Source organism: Marmota flaviventris, chromosome 13, assembly GCF_047511675.1.
Source record: "Marmota flaviventris isolate mMarFla1 chromosome 13, mMarFla1.hap1, whole genome shotgun sequence".
Taxonomy (NCBI): Eukaryota; Metazoa; Chordata; class Mammalia; order Rodentia; family Sciuridae; genus Marmota; species Marmota flaviventris.
Window position 1 is genome coordinate 66,181,085 of NC_092510.1, and position 25,827 is coordinate 66,206,911.

Below are 25,827 nucleotides of genomic sequence, written 5' to 3' on the forward strand. Positions count from 1 at the left end.
TCCAGAAAGGTGTAAAGTTTATTAACATCTTTAAAAAAAAAAAAAAAAAGCTATTGAATATGGGGATACTTATTTACAAGTTTTAAGATGGGAGGGGCACATTTTAATCAGCATTTCAAATAATCAAAGGAGTACATTTTTTTTCCTAGAAATATCATTTTCACTCTCCAGAAAGAAGATAAATGAAAACATTAAGTGAATGCCCCAGTTAGAAGCAGATAAACTAATACCTTAAAAATATTTTTTAGAAAGGGTAACTGCTACTTCGGCAAGAATTTTCACAAAATTATTTCCATGGCTAACTCAGACAATTTCTTTGCTTAGAAAAGCTGGCCTAAAGAAGCAAAAGAGCAACACATGAATATATCCTCACTTAAACACATGCTTTCAAGCTAGTTTCTGAAAAGCTGAATTAGGGTTTCCAGAGCTTTAGGAGTCCATCTTCACTATAGGTAGCAATCAGGTTCTGATGAGGGTGATGTGCAATACCAATCACATCCTTCTCGTGAACCTGGAACAAGTTAAAGCACAGATTAGGGTATGCAGATCTCTTAACAAATCACTCTTTACAGGCTTCTAGAGCTGGGGTGGGTGGGATGGAAGAGTGATCCTGAGAAGCCACATATTGCAAATGGCACAGCTAGAAGACAGAGAAGAGCTATCCAACTCACATTACATTGTGTTATAATAAACTTTTATTATGTTAAGCCCCTGAGATTTGAAGTCTGTTACAGTAGCTGGCATTACTTTTTGTACTGACTTTAATATCATGAGAGTTAGAAATTTCAAAAACTTCCTAATCAATTTAATTAATATAATACACAATAATGTGCCTTCAAAAGGGTTCCACAAGAAAAAACTATTTGGCTAGACAAGTGTATACCTTTCCTTCTCTTTGTATGCTCTCATTCTCTCCACCTGAAGTTTGAGGGGCAAGGCAGGGTTGTCACTGAGGGAATAACTTGACTTGATAAAAGGGGCAATGCCACACATTTATAGACGTTTAATTTTATTTAGTGTAAAAATGCCCCCATTACATTTTTTATACTGAGGTTCACAATGACAGCAGAGTGTGGAAATGATGTGTACTTCTAAGTTTAGAAAGACAAGGTTATCATAATTTCTTCTGATCAAGTAATACTCACTGTCAAGGTTCTCTCCAGTTTGCCAGTCACTGTGCTAAAACAGTACAGCACAAAGTCCTCCCCCACACAGTAGATCCATTCACCACGGGGAGAGAGGGCACAGCAAACAAAGTCACCACCTTCTCTTTTACCAGAGCTGAAGCTTCTGACAATCTAGAGCACACCCATATCCCAAAAAGACAACAATGAAGAGAAAAAGAAAAACATTAAATCAGCAGCGGCTCACCCATGGATAGCATTCTAAACGTTTTTTAAATGACATTTTGAAATAACTTACAGTTCTGGGGATTGAATCCAGGGACACTCTAAGCTATATCAATGAGCTATCTTCAGTCTTTTACTTGTTTGAGACAACAAGTCCTACCAAATTGCAGAGGCTGCCCTCAAACTTTTAATCCTCCTGCCTTAGCCTCCTGAGTAGCTGGCATTATAGGCATGTGCCATCACAATGGCACTAAATATGACAAAACTAAACTAACATTTTTACATTATTAGTTTGCCCCTTGGTATACCATCATTTATAATTAGAGCTCCAATTCTATTCATCATGTGTTAAATCTTCTTACCTGGGAAATAATCATTGGATAAGCTACCTATAAAGTAAGTGACAAACATGAACTTCAAATTTATACAGCCATGTCACAGATCCTGATCTTTGGTCTACTGACCATATTACCCTGAAGCAAATTCATTACCACAGAACAATTTTAAAAATCAGTATAACACTAGTTCTCAATGCTTTAGACTTATGTTCTCCAACATCCTCTAATAAAATGTGTTGCTTTCCTCATGCAGGATGGAACTGTCTCCAACACTTTACTTAGTCTATGTTCTGCAACATTAAAATCATCATAAATCAATTTCAAAAGAGAAACCAATCTCAAAGGCTAAGTATATACTGTGATTTTATTTATGTACCATATGCAAAATACATTATAACAAAAACAGATTAGTGGTTGCCAGGTGGTTAGTTAGGGTTTGAACTTATGCAAAACCATTTATATTAGCACCAAAAACAAAAATAGGAAATACTTAGATATAAAAAATAGGAAATACTTAGATATACTTAGATATAAAACAAAATGCAGTGAGCTGGAGTCGTGGCTCAGTGGTAGAGTGCTTGCCTGGCATGTGTGAGGCCCTGGGTTCGACCCTTAGCACTGCATATAAATAAATAAAAGATCCATTGACAACCAAAAAAATACTAAAAAAAAAAAAAAATACACATGATTATATGAGGAAAACTATAAGACTGATGAAAGATATCAAAGAACTAAACAGAAATATTCCATGAATAGGAACAAGAAATATTCCATGAATAGGAACAAGAAATATTCCATGAATAGGTCAAGATATCTTCCCAACTTAATATATAAATTCAATACAATCCCAATCAAAATCCCAGCAAATTATTGTAGATAATGAGAAAACGATTCTAAAGTTTAAATGGAATAGTCAAAAGATCCAGAATAGCCCAATTCAGTATTGAAGGAGGAGAACAAAGTTGACTGGCACTACCCAACCTCAAGACTTATTATAAAGCTTCAGTTATCAAAACAGTATGGCACTGACAACAGAATAGAAAAATAGATCAATGGAACAGATCGGAGTCCAGAAGTAGGGTCACATAAATACAGTTTAATGATTTTTCAGAAAAGCACAAAAGCTCCTTTATGAAAAAGGAGAAAAGATCTTTTTTTGGTATTAGGGACCAAATCCAGGGATGCTTTTACCACTGAGCTACATCCCTTTTAATTTTAAGTTGCTGAGGGTCTTGCTAAATTGCTAAAGCTGATCTTAAACTTATGATCCTCCTGCCTCAGCTTCCCACATCACTGAGATTATATAGGCATGTGCCACCATGCGTGACAAAGATAGCCTTTTCAACAAGTGGTACCGGAACAACTAAATACACACAAAACCATGAATCTAGACACAGATATTACACTCTCCACAAAAAGTAACTGAAAAAGTAACCTTGATGTATCTAATGCCCCTAATACTACCTCATAGTCCACAAAAAGTGAGATTCCTTTAGAACCTCATAGGTGTCCTTGTTGGAAATAAACAATAGAGGAGAACACTGTTGTCTTTCTCTCGGTATTGGTGTTCCACTTTAGCTCATGTGGTAGCTAGGAAATGTCCTGAGTTGGTAATCCACACCACACTGCATCTCCCTAATGGAGACAAAGATTGTTATCTTAGTCTTCCTTGACATTCTAAATGAGGCTTAAAGAAAGATCAAAGACTCATTTATCCAAAGGAAGAAAAAGAAACAGCAAAATATGCAAATACCCTGAGGGAAGGAAATAATTTTTGAAACACCAGAGAAATTTTGTAGAGCTATAGTTTAAGTGTCTGAAAAATAAATACCCCTTATACGGTTAATCAAGTGGTGAGCCCTTATTTGGTTACGGGGAGGGCCAGAACTGAGTTCTGTGCACAGGTACTTTCTGAGTACTCACCTGCCCTTGCATGTTCATGATGACCACTGTGTTTGATCTGTTGCATACCACAAAATGCTCTGGATTTTTAGGAAGCAGGATCACACTGTTGACAGTAATGTCTGTCCCTGCAGTGCTTCCCAGGGATTTAAAGGTATTTGAACATTCTGTAGTCTTCATATTCCAGATCTACCACACAAAAATTTAAATTAAAGCATAAACTTTTTTTAGTATAAGAATTTCTAAAGTTTTATGGCTTATAAAATCAATAATTATGTTCTAAAAGTAAGTAAAATTCACTAAGAAAATGTTTTTTATGATTTTTATACAAATATCCAGTAATGCCACGTATACATACAGTAAGCACTCATCTTTGTTAATCAACTGGCATAAACAAAATGAAAGCTACAAATTAAGTTATAAAAAAACCCCGACTGATGAACTTTCCTTACAAGTTTTTCTTAGCTAACAGAGCCACGTATTTTTGAATCTATGCTATGTATCAACATTGCTATGTCAAACAACCAGAAGCTACCTTCGGATATCAAAACCCAAAGGGGATGGACTGGGATTGTGGCTCAGCGGTAGAGCGCTTGCCTAGCACATGTGAGGCACAAGATTCGATCCTCAGCACCACATAAAACTAAATAAATAAATAAAGCATATTGTGTCCGACTACAATTTTTTTTAAATTATATATATGTATATTATATATAAATAAATAAAACAAAGGGGATCGTGAGCTTGGGATCCTATCCCAAAACTCACAGTAGGTCTGGGATGAGGCACAGGTATGGGCCTTTTTATAAAGTTTCAAGTTTCAAAAAATGATTCTAACACATAGCTTGTATTGAGAATGATCAAACAAAAGTCACAATGTTAGAAAACACACAGATCCATGAAGAGGGAGCCACTCAGCCAACAAGGTTTTACCTTGTCCTTCCAGGCTCTTAAGAACTGAAGGAGTTAAATCGGAAAACCCAGAAATCTGCAATGTGCTTACAGGAGTGCCAAGAATGCATGGCACTGTCCCAACATCATTCATTTAATGAGGTATAAAAGACTCTAAAGCACATTTGTGTCACGTTTCCTCTGTGACTAACACAGAGTGTGGCACAACACAGCTGTTTAATAATATCCAAAACACAAGGGACATAGTCCCCCTAGTTGCTCCAGTGTACCATCACTTGTCCCAGTCTTCTCTCTGAAGCCCAGATGCCTAAAGCAAAAATGAACAATTAAGGGAGCAAGAGTTCTAAGGCTTTTCTGTTCAAAAAGTCAATGAAATGCTTTACGCCAATCACTACTGAACTAAGGGGAAAGACCACAAAACAAAGAGGCATAGACAAGCCACCTCACAATGGCATTTACAAATTGTGAGGCCCATAAGCAGAGCACAAAGGGGGCAAATCCCATAACTAAAGCGCTGAGAGTTGTGTTTCCCCATCCATCCCAAGGGAGAGTAGACCTATCTTCAAGTCTCTTGTTCAATTCTCAAACAAGAACAAACTATTTCAGAAGGTAGTCTGACATATAAGTGCTTTTGTTAAAAATCTTCTACCAACAAAGCACTCACTTATATAAGGCAATTTAAGAGCAGTAAGTCCAGAATATAAAGGAGTATCTCAAATCTCTAGACAATTTTCTACTTCAGTTTTTCATCTTTTCCTGTAAAAAAAGGCCATCTCTTTAAATCTTTTAAGATACTAGAGCTCTATTACTTTCAGCTGAGAGCTAACAGCAGTGGATAAGTATGTAAGAGGGAGTTTAGCTCTACTCTATACCTCCCCTAGTCCTCTAAAAATGCTGTAAGGTAGACACTAAATGTGGTGGCCTGGTGTAGGATAAAGCTGTGTAACAAAAAGCGATCTATACATTTGGCTACTGAGTCTTGTGCATTTGAATGGTAGGGATGGGCCATATTACAGCATGACAGATTCAACAGCTGTACCTGTGAATGCAAAATCACGCAAGTCCACATATTTCCTCTTTCTCTACATATGATAAAATCTGTTTGGACTATAGATATGAGATTTAGGCTCCTCATGCCAATAAGGATTACCCACAGAATATTACTCCTGGCTCAGACTCAACTGTGGTTCCGACTAAAACAGCTAGTAAAGAGATTTACTCCACCGTCATCAACATTATCACCACTGCAATCTTCTCAAAGGACAAAGATTTTAAAAAATAAATAAATTATAACATGACAAAATGAACCAGTAGCAAATACTTAACCTTTACAGTGCCATCAGAGGATGCACTAATAATATAATGTCCATCTTGTGTAAATGTTGCTTCATTAACAAAGGAGGAATGGCCACGAAATTCTTTCAGGGTTTTCCCAGACTTTAAACCATGAATTCTATCACCAATAAAAGAAAATGTAAAGAAAAATTAATATTCTATATTTTATGGTTGGGGCCAAGTAAATGTTGAATGCATTTCAGATGAACTATAGAAACTTATAATATTAAGTGAAGAAAGAGAGCTATGCAACTACGTAAATGGTATAAACCATGAAACAAAACCAAAACAAATTACACAGAGAGACTAGGGGAAAATGTAATGATACCACAAGCTTCTGTTCAGGGTTAGACCTCTAAAAACTCGGGTCCAGGAATCTATTTGTAACAGGCCTTGGCTCACTAAAGTGATGATGCAGGTGGGTCCACAGACCACACTTAGAAACATGAAACACCCTTAGAGTGTTAGCTTTTTTTTTTCTTCCCCCCCAAAGAGTAGAGGGTCTTGCTATGTTCCAGGCTGATGTAGAACTCCTGGGCTCAAGCAGTCCTCCTGCCTCAGCTTCCTGGGACTACAGATTTGTACCACCAAACCTGGCTTATGTTGGCAATTTTTACAATATTAGTTTGTATTGTGTAAAATTATTTATTCCCAGCAGTATCAGTTGTTCACTAGAAATGCACACACAGCACTGTTATCTGCTTTGGAGGATTAGAATGGATGCATTTCATTTTCCTGTTTCTAGTGAGTTTCTAGAGACCGAGGTCCACTTGGGTCTTGGCTTCTGTGTTATTAAAAAAAAAGTCAAACACTCTCCTTAGACACCCTTTCAAAACTCTCTTCTGGGGATTGAAGGGAAGAACTCAAATTGACAGAAGAATACTACTATGAATACTATTATGTTACCTGTATTTTGGGCAAAAGAAGGCTCTCATGCCCTAACTTTCCCTATCATCCCATACTAATGAAGTCTCCTCTGTAACCTCATCACATCAAAGCAAAGCAAAGGTAGTTTTGGGATTCTTACTTACCTAATTGTCTGGTCAAAAGAGGCACTAAGGATTTGACTGCTATCCTTAGAAAAACTCAGACAAGTAACACCTTTACTGTGTGCCCTTTCAAATCTCCTTAGACACTGTCCACTCTGAATCTTCCAGACCTTTATTTTAAAAAAGAATAAAAAAAGTTGTAAATAATACCCCATCATAGCCCACAGAACCAAGCAAGATGCAATGTTCACTAATGTACTAAAACAACATTAAAAATGCATGCTAATAGCTGAATATGATATGTTTGGCTCTTGTAATACAATGATAACTGAATCCTTTGTAACTTGAAACTCTCTCCTTATAAATTATTTAAACAAAAATTTAGACTCTAAATCCACTTAGTAGAGATCATTTCTGTATTTTTATCTAGGACAGGGTGTATTATTAGCAATTAAATACAAACCACAGCTAACTGGCTATCTACCATCCACTAGAAAAAATCAAATACAATATATCATACACAGTAAAATAGAGTGGTATGACCGAAAGGCATGAACAGGTTAGGACTAAAATCCGAAAGCTATCACTCATCTACTGTGTGACCTTAAGCACTGAACCACCCCAAGAAGAGTTATTATTAGGAATAAACAAAAAATACAGTGATTAGCATAAAGTTAATGCTGTATAAGTTGCTGAATATAATGTGTAGGGCATTACCCCATTACAAAAGTCTCAAAATGTCTACATATATATAAGAGCTTGTGTCACTAATCCATACCTTGATTTTTCCATCTTGGGCTCCGGTTGCTAACATTTCTGTATCTCTACTGAAACACATGCAGAGAACAGCATCATCCATCATCATGAAGTTATCTTGGGCTTGGTACTTAAGATCCTAAAGGAAATGATAGATAGTAGTTATCAAAATAACACAGAAGCCAAGATCCCAGTAGACCTGGGTCTCTAGAAACTCACTAGAAACAGGAAAATGAAACGCATCCACTCTAATCCTCCAAAGCAGATAACAGTGCTGTGTGTGCATTTCTAATGAACAACTGATACTGCCAGGAATAAATAGTTTTACACAATACAAACTAATACTGTAAAAAATGCCAACATAAGCCAGGTTTGGTGGTACACACCTGTAGTCCCAGCTACTCAGGAAGCTGAGGCAGGAGGACTGCTTGAGCCCAGGAGTTCTACATCAGCCTGAAACAAAGCAGGACCCTCCACTCTTTTTTTTTTTTTTTTCAAATTTTTAATATTTATTTTTCAGTTTTTGGCGGACACAACATCTTTGTTTGTATGTGGTGCTGAGGATCGAACCTGGGCCGCACGCATACCAGGCGAGCGCGCTACCGCTTGAGCCACATCCCCAGCCCAAGACCCTCCACTCTTTAAAAAAAAAAAAAACAGCCAACAAAATACCCTAGTCTGTTTACTAATCTTTTCAAGGCAAAATTACTCTAGTTTCATATTTTACATCTTTAATAAACCTGAATTTACTACTTTGAGTAATGACATGAAAAAGAAAACTAATATTTTCCTCCAAAGTGTCAACTCCTTTTCCTAAAACCATTTGCTGACTATGTTATTTGTGATGCTTCTTTTATCATATTTTATTGTTCAACAGAAATATCCTTTTTTTTAATTGCTGTTTTTTCTAACTATAAAGTAAGAAAAAAAAAAGGCAAACTACTATGTAAAGTACAAAGTGAAAATCACTCACAAATCCACTACCTGTGGAATAGAACTTAGAATATGTTAAAGACATTTTAAATCAATGAACAGGGGTTGGGATTGTGGCTCAGCGGTAGAGTGCTCATCTAGCATGTGTGAGGCCTTGGGTTTGATCCTCAGTGCCACATAAAAATAAATAAACAAAATAAAGGTATTGTGTCCAACTACTTCTAAAAAATAACTATTAATAAAATAAAATAAATCAAAGGATAAAAGTCAATAAATAGCTATTTGAGAAAAACATTAAGTTGGATCTATACCAATTTTATCCTTAACAAATTCCTCCAATGAGTCAAACACTAAATATAAATCATAAAAATACTAGAAGAACTTGTAGGAGAAAAGATGGAAACATTTCATCTGTAAAACAAAACCATAAGCAAAATTAAAATATAAAGCCAAAATATTTGCAATGCATATTCTGAGTTCCTCAATACACAGGGCTCCTACAAATCAACTTTTAAAATGTCCAACAGAAAAATGAGTAAAGGATATTAACAGACTTCACAGAATAAGAAACACTGCTAGCTTTTCACATGTAAAACCATGTTGATTCATAATAAGAGAAATAGAATTACGTTAAATTGGGGCTGGGTTGCAATTCAGCAGTAGAGCGCTGCCTAGCATATGCGAGGCACTGGGTTCGATCCTCAGCACCACATAAATAAATAAATAAAGGTATATTTTTTTTAAATCACATCAAAAAATATTTTTAAAAATATTATGTTAAACTGAAAACAATCTTAAATATGGTTCAATCCATGCAATGAAATATAATACCAGCAATTATCTGCAAGATATACTATAAAGGGAAAAGTAAGAGGCATAAAACAGTATATATATATATATATATATATATATATATATATACATGCTACCATCTGTATTTTTTAAAAATGGAAAAGGAAATATATTAAGTAACTGCTTGCACAAATATAGAATATTCTGGGAAGGTTACACCAGAAACTGGAAACCCTACCTGGTACAAAGAAAACTGACTGGTTAAGGGGCATGGATGGGAATAAAACTCTTAAATAAACTTATTCTGTTTTTTTTGAATGTGTTATCAGATGAACATATTACCCATTTAAAATATAAGTTTTGGGCTGGGGATGTCATTTAGTGGTAGAGTGCTTGCCTACCATGTATGAAGCCCTAGGTTAAATTCTTACTTAGCATAGCAAAAATAATAATTATACATATATATATATATATATATATATATATATATATATATATATATATATACACACACACACACACACACACATACACATTATATATGTAACAAGTCAATTTATTTAAATGTATATATAAAAATAATAGGTAAGCAACTATAGCTAACACAGGTCCTCCCTTTTGTTAATAATAAATTTACAGTTTAATTAAAATTATTGTGTGGCTTGTAATCCCAGCTACTAGGGAGGCTAAGGGAGGACAACTACAAGTTCCAGGCCAGCCTAGCAATTTAGCAAGAACTTGTATCAAAAGAATAAGGGCTGGGGATATAGGTCAGTGGTACAGTAATTGTCTAGCAGGTTTGAGGTCCTAGGTTTAATCCCCAAGCACTACAAAAATAAAAGCAAAAAAACTTCAAAAGGATTTTAAATCACTAAAGTACTACACATGCATTACATACAGAACCTTCTTCAAATAATCTATGTCTTAGAAATAATCAGCCTGGGCTGTAGCTCAGTGGTAAAGCACTTGCCTCACATGTGTGAGACACTGGGTTCAATCCTCAGCACCACACAAAAATAAATAAAGATACTGTGTTTTCATTTACAAGTAAATAAATATTTTTTTAAAAAAAGAAAGAAAAAGAAAATAATCAGCCTGAGGAAAAACACATAGATAATTAGAAATAAGGCATAGATAATTCAAAATCAGTAATTCTTCAACTGGGAAAAATAGTTTACATATTTAAAATACTTTACCTTCCTGATTTTTCCAGTAGTAAAGTTCCATACTTCAATGAATCCATCAACAGACCCAGTGACCAGATACTGACCATCTGGAGAAAATCGAGCACACTCCACATGTGATTTCTGACCAAACTGTTTCAAATGAAACATAAAACATGCATTTTTATCTAGTGAACTTAAAAAACAATTCCCATTTTAACCTTGCATATAATCATAGCTGGTCCATATTATGGAATACTAGAGGGAAGTATCTATACCTGAACAGAGGGAGCTGATAGACAGGTTTCTAATTATGAGATTGTTATTTTGAAAGAAAAAGGAAAAAAACTATTTTAACAGGGTATTTAGAACAAATAATCTTGTTAATTCAGACCATAGTTTTTGCTAGATCAGCTTCTTTAGTATATCTCTCACATTCAACTTACTATGACCTAATATGTTCCTGTGCATCTGGAGAAAAACCTCTTATTTCCAAAATAAAAAACATATTTTCCTATACTACTTTGCAAACAAACTTCCCATCACTGTTTCATAACCTTCATTTAATCATGTGATAATGTGTTTCTCATCAAATTGAGGACTAATTACAGAACATCAGACAGATGGGAAGAATAGAGAAAAGCTCTACTGTAGATTTTATTTTCAATGCCAAAAATAAAGTATTTATACCAGAAAACCTTGATCTAGAGGCATAATTATAATGGATTTATATTTGTCTGAAGGTTTCAGCCAAGTTAGATAAAGGTGCTCTCAAAAATATGCTACATATAAATGAGAACATATAATCCAGAAAAGACAAATTCAAAATGCTAAACCAAAGTGAAAGATTTGAAGAATATAAAATATTTTTAAATCAATTTCAATGTAAAACCATGTTGATTCATAATAAGAGAAATAATAAGTTTTTGAGCAAAAACCCAGAGAGAAAATGTAATATAAAGGAAATGCTAAGGTAACATATATTTATAATTCTGGGAACTGCAGCAATTACTTGATTATGCTTTTTCCTAGAAAAGTACCAGATTAAAATTTTAAAATAAGGACTCAGATGAAGGTCAGTGGTAGAGCACTTGCCTATCATGTATGAGGCCTGGAGTTCAATCCCCAGCACCACACACACACACACACACACACACACACACACACACAAGAATCAGAATTAGACATAAGCCCACTTCATAACCCCACAACTGGCACTTTGCCTGACAGGCACCAGGCAAAAACACAAATATTTAATAAGACAAGTATATAGAAAGTTCAGTTTGTCCCAGGCTTAAACAAGGAATTAACCATTCTTCCAAATGCAGGTTTCATGAGAAGAAATGCAAAGGCAGATGATGGGCCAGATGTCAAATAATATACCAATATGTCCACTTGGTTACACTTCTGAACTATGCCGCTACTAAGACAAAGCAGTACCTCAGTGAACATGAAAAGTAAACTTGAGTGCTGTCAGAGTAGAAGATTGAGTTCACCTCCCCAGTACCAAGCTCCTGACATAGGGTTTAGCTGAGCCATAAATACTCTACAAATGATTACCATCTGGCTGATTAAAGATCTTACCTTAATATGCCTGCTCAGCTGTGTAGGAAACTTTTCCTCTTCCACATCTTTGACAGCTGCTTTGCCACGAAACAAATCTATGGTCATACCAGGAGGAAGCAACCCTTGGTGCTGCTGCCACTTTAGTGCCTATGAAAAAAGAAAGTTCAGCAATCCATTTAGGTGCTTTTAAAGTCTGGGCATGAAAACTCAGATAAAAACCAAGCCTGTAGTGATGAGGTCCAGAGGAAACTGAGTCTTCCAGACCCCAGCAGTCTTTGGCCATCCAAACACAACATAAACTGTGCTTTTCAGTGTGTCTAAGAACACAGGCAGGGAGGGCACTCTAAGAACCAACAAGTCCATCAATTCAATACCTACTTTCCTTACATGAGCAACTCTTTTATTATAAACAAAATTGGGAAAACAGAAACTTCCCAAAGTTCCAAATATTTAAACACAGCAACAGTTAATTTTATATTCTCTTGTTTTCAGCTATCATCAGATCACACTATGACATAACTATCACTGGATTGTTATACCTTGTGTGATACCCTGTCTAGTGGATGTTTCAGGGTTTACTTAATCAGTATATTAGTGGACATTTACACTGCTTCCAACTTTGTTTTCTTTCTAAAAAACTTTGTTTTTTTATGTGGTGTTGAGGATCAAACCCAGTGCCTCACACATGTGAGGCAAGCACTCTACCACTGAGCCACAACCCCAGCCCTGCTTCCAACTTTTTTCTCATCTAAATAATGCTGCACTGAATCTCTGGATATAAGACAGAGTATATTTCCCCACTGAGTATATTTCTAGAAGAAAAATTTCTGAATCCAAAAAACAGAACACGAATGGTTAAGACTCTTAATGTAGGGCTAGGGATGCAGCTCAGTGGTAGAGTGTTTGTCTAGCATGCTCAAAGTCACAGGTTTGATCCCCAGCACCAAAAAACCTAGACACAAGAAGTTCCCATGTTCTATTAACTGTGGGTGACTACAGATAATCGTAATTTGCTCTATATTTAAAAAATGCTATAAGAAGTGTGGGGCTGTGGGGGTTGTGGCTCAGTGGTAGAGCACTCGCCTAGCACGTGCAAGGCCCTGGGTTTGATCCTCAGCACCACATAAAAATGAATAAATAAAACAAAGGTATTGTGTCCCACTATAACTAAAAAATAAATATTTAAAAAAAAAAAAAGTCAGATGTGGTGGCACACACCCATAATTCCAGTGTCTTGGGGACTGAAGCAGAGGGATCCAAAGTTTGAAGCCAGACTAGCCTTGGCCACTTAGGAAAACCCTATCTCAAACAAACAAAACAAAACAAAACAGAGCTGGGGAGCTACAGATATAGCTCCAGGGATCAAGTGCCCCAGGATTCTATCCCCAGCATCACAAAAGAAGAAATTTTAAAAAGGAAAAGAAAAGCTAGGAGTTTAAATGTTTTCACCATAAAGAAACAGTAAGTACTTGAAGAGATAGATATGTTTACCCTGATTTGAACATTATACAATGTATAGATGTATCTAAATATCACAAGTTACCCCATAAGTATGAATAATTTTTTGTGTCAATTAATTAAAGAGGAAAAAGAAGCCTAACTCTGAACCTCAAAATCAACACAAGCCTAGGGTGGGGGTGTAGCTCAGTGGCAAAGTACTTGCCTAGCATGGGCAAGGTCTGTAATTCAATTCCCAGCACCATATACTCATATCCGAAAAAGAAAAAAATCACTACATATAAGTGATAAGATTTTTGGTCCTTTCAAAATGCAGATTTAGCATAAAGAAGCTATTTTTATCCCTATTCACTGGTGATCTTTGCTATTTGTAAAACATCTATTATTCTAGGTCGTTTTATAATAACAACAATGCTAATAAGCCATAAGTCCTCAACAATGATTACCATCTGGCTGATCTAAAGATCCTACCTTAATATGCATTAATATTTAATGTTAAAAATACCACTACTACTATTAAAAAAAAAAAAAAAAAACATCACCAGCAGCTACCATTTACTATTTATTAGGTGCCAGGCAACATATGAAGTACTTCAAGAGCATTATCTCATTTAATCTTTACTACACCACCACAAAGAATGAGATCAGAATAGCTGTGACTCGCCAAGACCATATAGCTGGTGAGTGAGCTTGGATTCTACCCAGAGTGACCATTTATTCCAATTTCCCCAGGACAGTTCTCACTTGCACCTGATATCTTGGCATATTGATCAACAGAATCATCAAAGATATCCCAGACAGGATAATATGTTCAACCTATGGTCACACGAATTCTGACACTAGAGCTTTTTTATTTTTTTATCCCAGCCCAGAGTTTATGTTCTTAACCACTAAATGACATTGCCTCTCCCAGGAAGGGGAAAGGTGGCCTAACACAGCTGCTGACACACAAATGCAGCACAGCTTCTCATTTCTCTGGTAGTATACAATATAGAGTTGCCCATATGTGCAGTCATACATGTACCTACCTAGGGTAATTATTCTCATTCCACCATCTTTCCTACCCCCATGTCCCCTCCCCTCCTCTCCCTCCCCTTTGCCCAATCAGAGTTCTTCCATTCTTCCCATGCCACCCCCCACACTCCCATTATGGATCAGCATCCACTAATCAGGGAGAACATTCAGCCTTTGGTTTTTTGGGATTGCTTACTTCACTTAGCATGATATTCTCCAACTCCATCCATTTATCTGCAAATGCCAAGTAGTGCCCAATTCTTATGGTGTCTGATTTCTTTAGCTCAGACATATATCTTACATACAGGAAACAGTATGAGAAGTTCACAGTAATTTCATTTCTATGGGTATTTAATTACCTGTCCCAGCAATGCCATGAGACGAGATGGAGGCACCACACTAACTTCCCCAGCTAAGGCCTGGGCAATTGCTGCTCTTCTCTTCTCTTTGCTACTTCCATCTGGATATGCCTAAAAAAAAGGAGAAGAGGTGGCATTATTACCAAGAAACAAGAAGACACGAATGTGCTTATTTAAAACAAAGAAACAAGTAAAAACATTCAAAAAGGGAAACATGAAAAGAAACTACCCAGGTAAACAGAGAATTAATTAAACCAATTTAGTTTGTTGTTGTTTTTTTTTTAATGGCTTCCTAATTCTGCCCACTTGCATTTCAAAAGTTTGAGGTAAGAGAACTGAAGATGTCAAATAATCCACACTGTTATTTCTGAAAAAAGAGTCCAAATAAACCATGTCAGAGCAAGAGATGTTTTAACAATTTTTAAAACTTTTCAGGGTCAAGAATTTTTTTTTTTTTTTTCAGTACATAGGATTGAACCCAGGGCCTTGCATATGTCAAGCAAGCACTCTACCACCGAGCTATACCCTCAGCCCTTTTTTATATTCTTTAGAAATTTACTTTAATCTAACAACACCTAGATCAGAAGCATTTCACCACTTCCCTAACATAAATTCTGTCCTGGTAGTCAAAAAACTCCTTCTTTCATTTTCATGGTTTCTGTAAGCTTACTTTAATTTTCTATTATCCAGTACTTATTAAATTCTTCCTTTTGACAATCTTCTATGGAAGGTTAGGGGTATTTGTCACACACATCCCTACATAAGTAAAAAATGTTTTAGAAGAATAAGATATTTATGCTGGGTGTGATGGTGCATGCCTTAATCCCAGCAACTGAGTGGCTGAGGCAGGACGATCACAAGTTCAAGGCCAGCCTCAGCAATTTAGTCAGCACCTAAGCAACTCAGCAAGACCCTACCTCAAAATAAAAAATAAAGGGGCTGAGGATGTCATTCGGTGTAAAGCACTTCTAGATTCAATCACCACTACCAAAAAAAAAAGACATAATCAGCTCAAAGGCAAAAGCACAAGCTTTCTGAGAATGGAAGAGGCTAGACGTAAACTGCAACTGTCAGGGGCAAGGGACACAAATGTTCAGTGAACATCCATCAGTCTGGCAGCATTTCAGGGCCAGATAAGTACTTGGGCTAATGTGGAAATGACATCAGAACAAAATTTTTTGCTCCTTTTTTGTGTTTTTATGAAATTCATTTTTAAAATTTATTTATTTATGTAGGGGGGATAAAACCCAGAGGTGCTCTATCTTTTTGTTTTTTATTTTGAAACAGGGCCTTTTTCTTTTATTTTGAGACAGGAACTCACTACGTTGATGTGGTTGACAACTTGAACTTGCAATCCTCCAGCCTCAGCCTCCCATGCAGCTGGGATTACAGGTATGTACCACCTTACCTGGCTAATTGTGTTGTTTCTTTACTAACCAACACACAATCCTCAAAAATGATGATGTGTATACAGAAAAGACCCTCAAATACTCAGAAAACTGAACAGGACTATTTTCTTTAACATATGCACATTTTTCAGTCAACATATAAACAGAAAAGCATCATTCTCAAAAATTAAATCAAAACCACAAAGTGTCCAATAAATTATTAAAAATAAAAGACCACATTATTGCATATTTTATATTTTCAGTTAACAAATTTATTTTCATTACCACAGTCATACCTCACGAGGATCAAAATAAGACCTTGCCAAGAGGTTCTCCAGATGAATATACCGCTCTGGCTGTGTTTGTTTTAACATGATCATGGGGTCAGTCTGTCTCAGAAGTGACCTAGCAGCACCCAATTCACGGAGCTCTATCAATTCCAGAACAACCTGGATAATGGAAAGAAGATGGATGTTTCAACACATTGTTATAAATATTTCAATTCCCCAGTTAAATTTCTCCCACATACACAGCCTGCCCAAATGATATCCAATACTGGGAAATGCCCCTTTTCCTTTTCATTAGTAGTTTTTAGTGGACAATTAAAATAACTATAAATAACAACTTCAATTCTTCAAACTCCACCTTTCATTTTTATCTGCTAATCTCTTCTCAGCCTTCTTGCTCATAGTATATATACTAAAAAAAAAAAATTAAGGTGGGCAAGTTTATGGTGGTGCATACCTATAATCCCAGTGATTCAGGAGGCTGAGGCATGACCATTTCAAGGTCAAGTCCAATTTGGGCAACTCAGAAAGACCATCTCAAAATAAAAAGGTCTGGGGATATAACTCAGAGGCAGAAAAAAGAAAAGTACCATAAAAAAGAAAAGAAAGCAAACTAAAGGTAGGAATACCTCCATGGGCTCCAGAGAAACTTTCTCCAGTTACTAAAACTTTCTTTGGGGAATTACTGAACTTATGTGAATTATAAAGAAACACATCAATTATTCTATTTTTACTTCAAACAATACTATAATCTTATTTCCAGAAAATCCATTCTGTTCTGTTTTTGTTTTCCTACACAACAAAAAACTAATGGTTATTCCCTTCTTGTCAATTCTTATTTTGTAAGATTTTTTTTTTTTTGTGCGTGCATTTTTGTTTTGGGATTTGTTTGTTGGTACTAGGGATTGAACCCAGGGGTACTTTATCACCGAGTTATATCCCCAGCCCTATTTTATTTTGAGACAGGGTCTCACTAAATTAATGTGGCTGGCATAAAACTTGTAAATCTCTTGCCTTAGCCTCCCCCAAGTCTTTGGGATTAAAGGCATGCACCACTACATCCAGCTGCTTGTGTATTTTCTTTTCTTTTCTTTTCTTTTTGGTGGCAGATGGACATAATACCTTTATTTTACATGGTGCTGAGGATCAAACTTCACACATGCTAGGCAAGCGCTCCACTACTGAGCTACAACCCTAACCCTTGTGTGTTCTTAATATGTAATAATTTGATTTTTGTCCTAGGATCCTAGCTTAAAATCCTTGGCATTTTGCCAGTGACTGGAGTATCTTTGTTACTCATAGGGTCCTTTGGGGGGGCACGGGGAGAGACAGTACCAGGGACTGAATTGAGGAGCACTCGACCACCACTGAGCCACATCCCCAGCCCTATTTTGTATTTTATTTAGAGACAGGGTCTCATTGAGTTGCTCAGAACCATGCTGGCTTTGAACTCAAGATCCTCCTGCCTCAGCCTCCCAAGCCACTGGGATCACAGGTGTGCGCCACCACACCAGCTCATGGCTTCTTGAATCACATTGGAGTTTGTGCTAAGGCAGTGGCTCAGGATAGGGACCAGTTACCAGAAAGACCAACCATGTAACTAGAAGGTTAAGACTTTGAGCCTACCCAACCTCTGGAGACAAGGAGTACTGAAAATTGGGGCTGGAGACTTAATTATCAATCATTTCCACATAGTGAAGCCCCAATAAATAATTCAATGGAATCTCCTGCTTGGTGAACACACTGACATGCCAGGTTGGTGTATGCCCCAATTCCATAGGGATAGCTCAAAAGCTATACAATCAGAACCCCCTCAGACTTTGCACTGAAGGTCTCTTCATTCAGCTGCTTCTTATCTGTATCCTTAATGATAAAACTATAATCATTAAGTATAGAGTTTTTCTTAGTTCTAGTGAGTTATCAAGCCTGACCACGTCAAAAGAACCCTCAAATTTACAGCCATTTCATCAAAAGCATGGGTGGCCTGAAGACCCCCAAAGTGTAGCTAGTATCTGAAGTGAGGACAACCCTGTGGAAGAAAGAAAGCAAGTCATTCAGTTCAGGAATTCTCACTCTCCAGAAGCCTAAAAGTAAAGCCTACTCCAGCTTATTTCTCTACTTAATGGTCCTCCTTTATCAACTTTCCATCTCTTTATCATGTGAGAAAAACTTCCAAAAAATTGTAGAATCAGCATTTAATTTATGGAGTCTGTGTTAATTACAGGTGTTAGGACAGAATTAAGCCACAGTACAGCAGTTGGTATCAGAATAGTTCATTTAATAATTCATTTAATGATAACTTAAGAAATAATTTCAGATTGCACAGTGGCACACATCTTTAATCTCAGCTACCTGGGATGCTAAAGGAGGAAGATGGCAAATTCAAGGCCGAGTAGGCAAGCAGTGAGTCTCTGTCTCAAAATTTAAAAAAAAAAAATTAAAGGGACAGGTATATAGGTCAGTGAGAGTGTTTGCCTAGCACATGTGAGACCCTAGATTCAATTACAAGTATCACAAACAAAACCAAAAAAAGGGAAGAATTTCAATTTTGGAAAATCTTGAGTTTTTCAAGAAAGAAAGACACTGTCAAGCCTTGAAGTGTAAGTTTTACAGGCAGTTATAGCCCTATAGTGTTTAAAGGAATGAATGCTTATACTTGAAAGACAGGGGGCCATCCCACAACAAACCAATACATGGAGATCAGCAGCATCATCACTCTTACCTGTTCATAAAGGTCAATAAGGGTTTTGTCTGGCAACTTCAAGGACTGTATAGCCTGTAGAACAGTATCCCAATGACCACTGTTAATGTCAGCCACAAAACTCTCAATGCTGTCCACAGTATTCAGAGACACAGTAGTCTCCTCCTGTAAGGTGGCCAATGCCCGATGTAAACTGTTCTCCTTCAGGTACTGCATGATCAGACGGATCACACTGAAAGAAAGCAAGTCATTCAGTTGAGGAATCCTCACTCACCAGAAGCAAAAAAGTAAAGCCTACCCCAACTTATTTCTCTACTTAACGGTCCTCCTTCATCTACTTTCGATCTCTTTATCATGTGAATAAAATTTCAAAAAAATTGTAGAATCAGCTAAGTGTGGTGGCACATGCCTGTGTTGCAGCAACTCGAGAGGCTAAGGCAGGAGGACCTCAAGATCAAAGTCAGCCTTGGCAACTTAGCGAGACCCTATCTCAAAGTAATACAAAAAGAAAAAAAATTTTAAAAGGGCCAGAGATGTAGCTCAGTGGTAGAGCACACCTGAGTTTCATCCTCAAAACCAAAAAAAAAACAAAATCACAGAATCTTAGTTCCAAAGGACCCCTCCCCAACCCTGCCCCACATCCTAGAGTAAGGAGAACTGGAATTCAAAGAGGAGAAATCATTTGCCAAATGTCTCACAGTCAAAAAGGGAGTTGGTATCAATGTGACTCTTATTTCCTAGGTCAGAACCCACTGTCTTATTAATTCTTATCATTATAATTATTGCACACTTTTCGTGAAAAAAAAATTTCTTTTTCTGAGCTACATTCCCAGAGCTTTTTCATTTTTCATTTTGAGACAAAGTATTGCTAAGGTGTCCAGCCTCAAACCTAGAATCCTCCTGCCTCAAGTCACTGGGTCTACAAGCATGTACCACCATGCTAGACCTCACAATATATTTTTTTTAATATCTTTATTTTACTTATTTTTATGTGGTGCTCAGGATCGAACCCAGGTCCTCGCGCATGCTAAGTAAGCTCTCTATCGCTGAGCCACAACCCCAGCCCGTCATGATATATTTTAAACCTATGTTAATCATAGATAGAAAATCATCTAAATGATTAGAGGATGTTTTGGTCCACTGACATTAAGACAAACAAAACAAATCATGAACTAAAATTATCTTACTGGGGATTTGTGGACCACAAATAAGTACAGTCATACTGTATGTATAAATAAAGCTACACATTTGGAAAAATAACACAGTTTTTATTACCAAATCTTCAAGACAAGTGAAATAAAAACATCATGGAACCAATTTCCCAAGAAAAAGAGGACCAAGACAATTTCTGCATATTAAAATAAGAAGGTGGGCGCCATAGCACACACCCATAATCCCAGAACCTTGGGAGGCTGAGGCAGGAGGATTGCAAGTTCAAAACCAACCTCAGCAACTCAGTGAGGCCCTAAACAACTTGGCAAGACTCTGTATCAAAATAAAAAAGGGTTAGGGGGCTGGGGCTATAGCTCAGTGGCAGAGTGCTTGCCTAGCATGTGTGAGGCACTGGGTTCTATCCTTAGCACCACATAAAGATAAACAAATAAAATAAATGTATGCTTTCCATACACAACTACAAAAAAAAATATTTTTAAATAAACAAATAAAAGGCATTCTGTCCATCTACAAATACAAAAAGGGGGTTGGGGGGCTGGGGATGTGGCTCATGGTTAAGAGCCCCTGGGCTCAATCCTGGTAACCCTCCCCACCTCCAAAAAAAGAATAAATAATCACTGCCAATATATGACAGAAATAACTTATAAGTATTTTATATTTGTTTTTAATTAAATACAGTTACTTATAGTACAAAAATTTTTAAAGGGCAGGGAATATAGCTTGGTCCCCAGCAAGGGGTAGAGGGAATCACTGAATAGTGTTGATACATTGTTTTCCTTCTCTTTCTTTAAAGTAAGCATGTGGCTCCCACTGTATCTGTATTGGACAGCACTAGTATAGAGGGCCAGAATGTCCTGGCTATAAAGACTTCAGATTGGAATTTAATCAATTCCCTTTCCCAGAAAATGAATAATAATAATACAATAACCAATAGTATGTATTTACTCTCAGGTACTGCTCTAAACCATTTTAGATATATTCATTTACTCCTCAAAAAACCCTATGACAAAGAGAGGTACTGGGGAATGAAATTGGTCAAATTACATTTTTGTTTTAAAAATATTTTTTAGTTGTAGACAGACACAATATCTTTATTTTATTTATTCATTTTTATGTAGTGCTGAGGATTGAACCCAGTGCCTGACACATGCCAGGCAAGCACTCTAGCATTGAGGCATAATCCCAGCACCCCAAAAATTATGTTAGATGCATGTATTATCTATACGCATGCCACAATGAAACCCACTAGTCTAAATATTTAATATGTACCAATATAAAAAAAATATATCCCAACCCTCTGACACAGATATCACTATTATCCCCAATTTACATTGGAGGATTTGACTGAATAACAGAGATAATAACTGGAAAAATGAGGATCCAAACTGGCAGTATGGCTCTTGAGCATATATCCCTCTTGGAAAAGCAAACACCCTCTTTTTAAAAACTCAGGCAGAGGGGCTGGAGTGTGACTCAGCGGTAAAGCGCTTACCTCACACATGCAAGGTGCTCGGTTGGATCCTCAGCGTCACATAAAAAAAATAAATAAATAAAGTACTGTGTCCAACTACAATTAAAAATATATATATATTTTTTTTTTTAAAAAAAGGCTTTAAAAAAAAAAAAAAAAAAAACTCATGCAGAAATGAGCCAAGTACTGTTACCTGCAAAAGTTTTTTTTTTTTTCCCCCTCATGGCTCTTTCACAAAGTACACAGGGCTACACCTCCAATATTCTAATATGAAAAAATATATATTATAATATGGGACTATCTTCCTTAGCACAATTCCACTGACTTCTACTTTGCATTCTTCCCCTCCCCACAAAGACCTCATACTTCCCACTGCAGAAATCAAATTCACTACCTTCAAACACAATGTAATAGAGAGCTAAGTTTTGGAGATAGCCTTGGATTTTAATCAGAATTCTGTCATTTACTGTGACCTGTTTCCTCATCTGTTAAGAAAAAGGCCTGTCTTGGAGTGTTGATAGAAGAATTGACTAAACTAGTTATAGCATGCTCAGCACAGAAAGTATTTACTAAATAGTATGTATTATTGATAAGAACAAGCAGCAGAGCTGGGGATGTGGCCTGGCTCAAGCGGTAGCGCCCTCGCCTGGCATGCGTGCGGCCAGGGGGTTCGATCCTCAGCACCACATACAAAGATGTTATGTCCGCCGAAAACTAAAATAAATAAATAAATAAATATTAAAACTCTCTCTCTCTCTCAAAAAAAAAAAAAAACATTTAAAGAAAGCTTAGAGTAAAAATTAAAAAAAAAAAAGAACAAGCAGCAGCCAGTGCTGCACTGGCTGCTACAGCAGGGTCCGGACCCAGGCTGGAAGAGTGGCTGTTACAGCTATCTTTCAAGCCCAAAAGCATGCAGTCCTTTCCAGCTCTTACCCTGACTTAGTTTTAATCTCCAGCACGCCTTATCATTCTTCTTTGCTTTATTTTTCTCCACAATATTTACTACTATGTTACCTTATTGCATCTATTGTTTGCCTTCCCCATTCAAAATGTGCATTCTATAAAGGCAGGGATTTTTGTCTATTTTGTTCACTACTGTACTTCCAGCATCTTGAACTGAACATAATAAACTTTAATGTTTATTGAATGAAAAACTCCCTTCCGCCTATGCATGTCTTCAGGATACGTCCTCTCCCTTACACTCAGAACACAAATGTTATGTCTGCTAATTTAATTTTTTAAGTTTTCGCAAGGACAGGTGGAAGGTGAAGTCCTGGAAATGTCCACCATTTCAGTCACTCATCATTTCCCCGCCTCGCTCCCCCACCAACTATCATTGTTCAGGCCAATCTCCAGATTCTGTCTCTTCTTTTTGACTATGCAGAACTCGCAGACAAACCAAAATTCAGCGCCAGACTGAATCTGATAAAAAGGGCTAGTTGTTCGTTCATTCGTAAAGCAGTAAAAGAGAGTGCTAAGCACTAGGACTACAAGGAAAAGAAGCCCATAGACAACTTACAGTCCAAGGGTTGCAAGGAGGCAGCAAACACCAATACTGGGAGGTAAGTGTTAAGCAGAGAAAAGCAAAGATTAAAACCAAGTCTGCAAAGTGTGCCTTTTCTCAGCCCCGCGCCGCCTCCCGTGGGGCTTTGGGCTTCGTGTGTCTAGTTGCTTCCTTCCTGTGGGCCCACCTCTGAGACAGCTGTATCCAAGAAGCTTCTCTGTGGTTAAGGAAACAGCCCTTCATTCCTTAGTCCCTCGCACGCCTCCCCATGAGTAACCTCCACCCCACTCCCACCATTAACTTCCCGGCCCCTGCCACGCCGCGAACATCAGCCACAGCAGGACTCACTCCGAAGACTCGATTTCGATCGACATAGTGGTAAATTCCCAGGAGGAGGCCCCACTCCACTCCAAGGCCCAGTCGCGCAACACACCGACACCTCCGGCGGCTGCCTTACGTCACTTCCGCTGAGTGTCGGACGCCCGCCCTGGAGGTGGTATGAACGGAAGGCGGGGCGTGGTTGCATGGGGGCGGGGCCTCTGGTCGACAAAGACTTCCGCTTAGAAGCTCTGGGCGGGAAATTTTGCTTTCATTTGATGCAATTAATACCTGATTAGGAAATTAGTACATTTTAAACCAATAGAACACTAGCCAGTATTCCTAGAAGGATTTGAGGTTGTTTTTTTTTAAAAAAAGGACAAACCAAAACAGTTTAATCAACCTAAGAGATGTTTGAGGATTTGCATACCCACGTCTTATCGTTTTTTATTTCCAACTAAGTACTTAGTTTAAAAGGGTTGCACCGCAGTGGAACAGTTATTAGAAAACTAAGCAAATGTGTAAAGAGATTTGAGACTCCTTTTAATAAACTTTAAATAATACATTATTAAATCCGTAGTGACAAAATGTAGAGATATCAATGAATTTCATAAATAAAGACTATTTTTAAAATATTGATGCATATTTTAAAAACTGCTTAAAACAATGATGAATTTATGTTGTGGAATTACGTATTTAAATAAATAACTTGGGGCTGGGTGTGACTCAGTGGTGGAGTGCTGTCTAGCACACATGAGGCACTGGGTTGGATCCTCAGCACCACATAAAAATAAAATAAAGGTATTGTGTTCACCTACAACTAAAAAGTTAAAAAAGAAAGAAAGAACTTATTTGGGGAGTTCCTATACAATTTCACTCTTAACTGAAGTTGTATCTGCCACACAACTTTTTTCTTTATAGTATCTCTGTCTCTGTGTCTGTCTGTCTATGTGTATGTGTCTCTCTCTCTCTCCCTCTCCCCCTCCCCCTCTCCCTCTCCCTCTCTATGGTTCTGGTTATCAAACCCAGAGGGTTTTCGCTGTACACTTTTCACATTGTCCTTTATTTACCATCAACCTCACCTTATTTTTCTCAGTACTGGGGATTTAAACCAGGGGTGCTTTACCACTGAACTACATTTCCAACTCTTTTAATTTTTATTTTTTTATTTTATTATTATTATTATTATTTGAGTCAGGGTCTTGCTGACTTGCTGAGATTGATCTCAAACTTGTGATCCTCCTGCCTTAGCTTCCCCATTCACTGGATTACTAGTTAAGACATCTAGAACCATTGGAAACCCAGGTTCTAGATGTCTTAACTAGTTATTAAGAAGAGAGAGAGAGGAGAGACATCCCTTGGTCTCCCAGGACCTCCAAACAAAAAGAGGGTATAAAAGGGAAGGAGGAAGAGAAAAAGAAAGATGAAAGGGTATAAACTGCAGGGATTTGGGGCTGGAACTGTATTCTGTTTACCTTGCTTGCTGCTTGAGAAAATCTCTAGTGCCTAGTACTTTATTTCATGTCAGAACTTGTTATTTACTGCTGTGCCTGTGGTTTATGCATCCGTGTCAGTCAGATCATGGACATCAACCTTAAGACATGAAATGTTACTGCTTTGCTTCTTAAATGTTTTGAATTTTTTTAAATTAAATTAAATTTTTTTGTAAGTTAGTAGGGATTGAACCTACAGTTACTGTATCCACTGAACTATATCCCAACCCTTTTTATTTTTTATTTTGAGACAGGGTCTACTAAGTTGCCTAGGTTGGCTTCGAACTTGCAGTCCTTCTGCTTCTGCCTTTGGAGTAGCTGGTGTAATAAATAGGCATGCAACACAAAGCATTGTTGATGTATTGAATTTTTAATCTCTGATTGACAGCTAGTGCCCCTGTGCCTCTGCTTCCTTTATCTATTTTTCCTCTGAGAAGTTGGATTGGATTATGATGTTTTTGTTATCATATATAATGAAATTGCACTCTTTGCTTTTTTGCGTGTGGTACTGGGGATTGAATCACAGGCCTACCATACACTAAAGCGGCACGCTGAAATTCAGCCACGTATCCATCCCTGAAACTGCAATTTTCCTAGTTAGGGAAGGGTTGTTACCCCTAAACTAG

At 37.2% G+C, this 25,827-nt stretch overlaps 1 protein-coding gene across 2 annotated transcripts; it reads right to left on the reverse strand.

The window, feature by feature from the left end:
* On the reverse strand, positions 1-23,846 carry Smu1 (SMU1 DNA replication regulator and spliceosomal factor). Of its 2 annotated transcripts, none has more exons than XM_027930991.3 (12): positions 23,739-23,846; positions 19,264-19,474; positions 16,551-16,703; positions 14,867-14,977; positions 12,054-12,182; positions 10,503-10,622; positions 7,604-7,720; positions 6,868-6,995; positions 5,828-5,954; positions 3,611-3,778; positions 1,146-1,298; positions 1-511 (listed from the first exon to the last, which is right to left on the reverse strand). In XM_027930991.3, the coding sequence occupies exons 1-12, from the start codon at positions 23,762-23,764 to the stop codon at positions 413-415; spliced, it is 1,542 nt and encodes a 513-aa protein (XP_027786792.1). In that variant the 5' UTR covers positions 23,765-23,846; the 3' UTR covers positions 1-412. The 2 variants fall into 2 exon arrangements, with proteins under 2 accessions (XP_027786792.1, XP_071456789.1); XM_071600688.1 differs by lacking the exon at positions 23,739-23,846 and adding an exon at positions 23,578-23,648.
* Between the last annotated feature and the right edge of the window lie 1,981 nt (positions 23,847-25,827).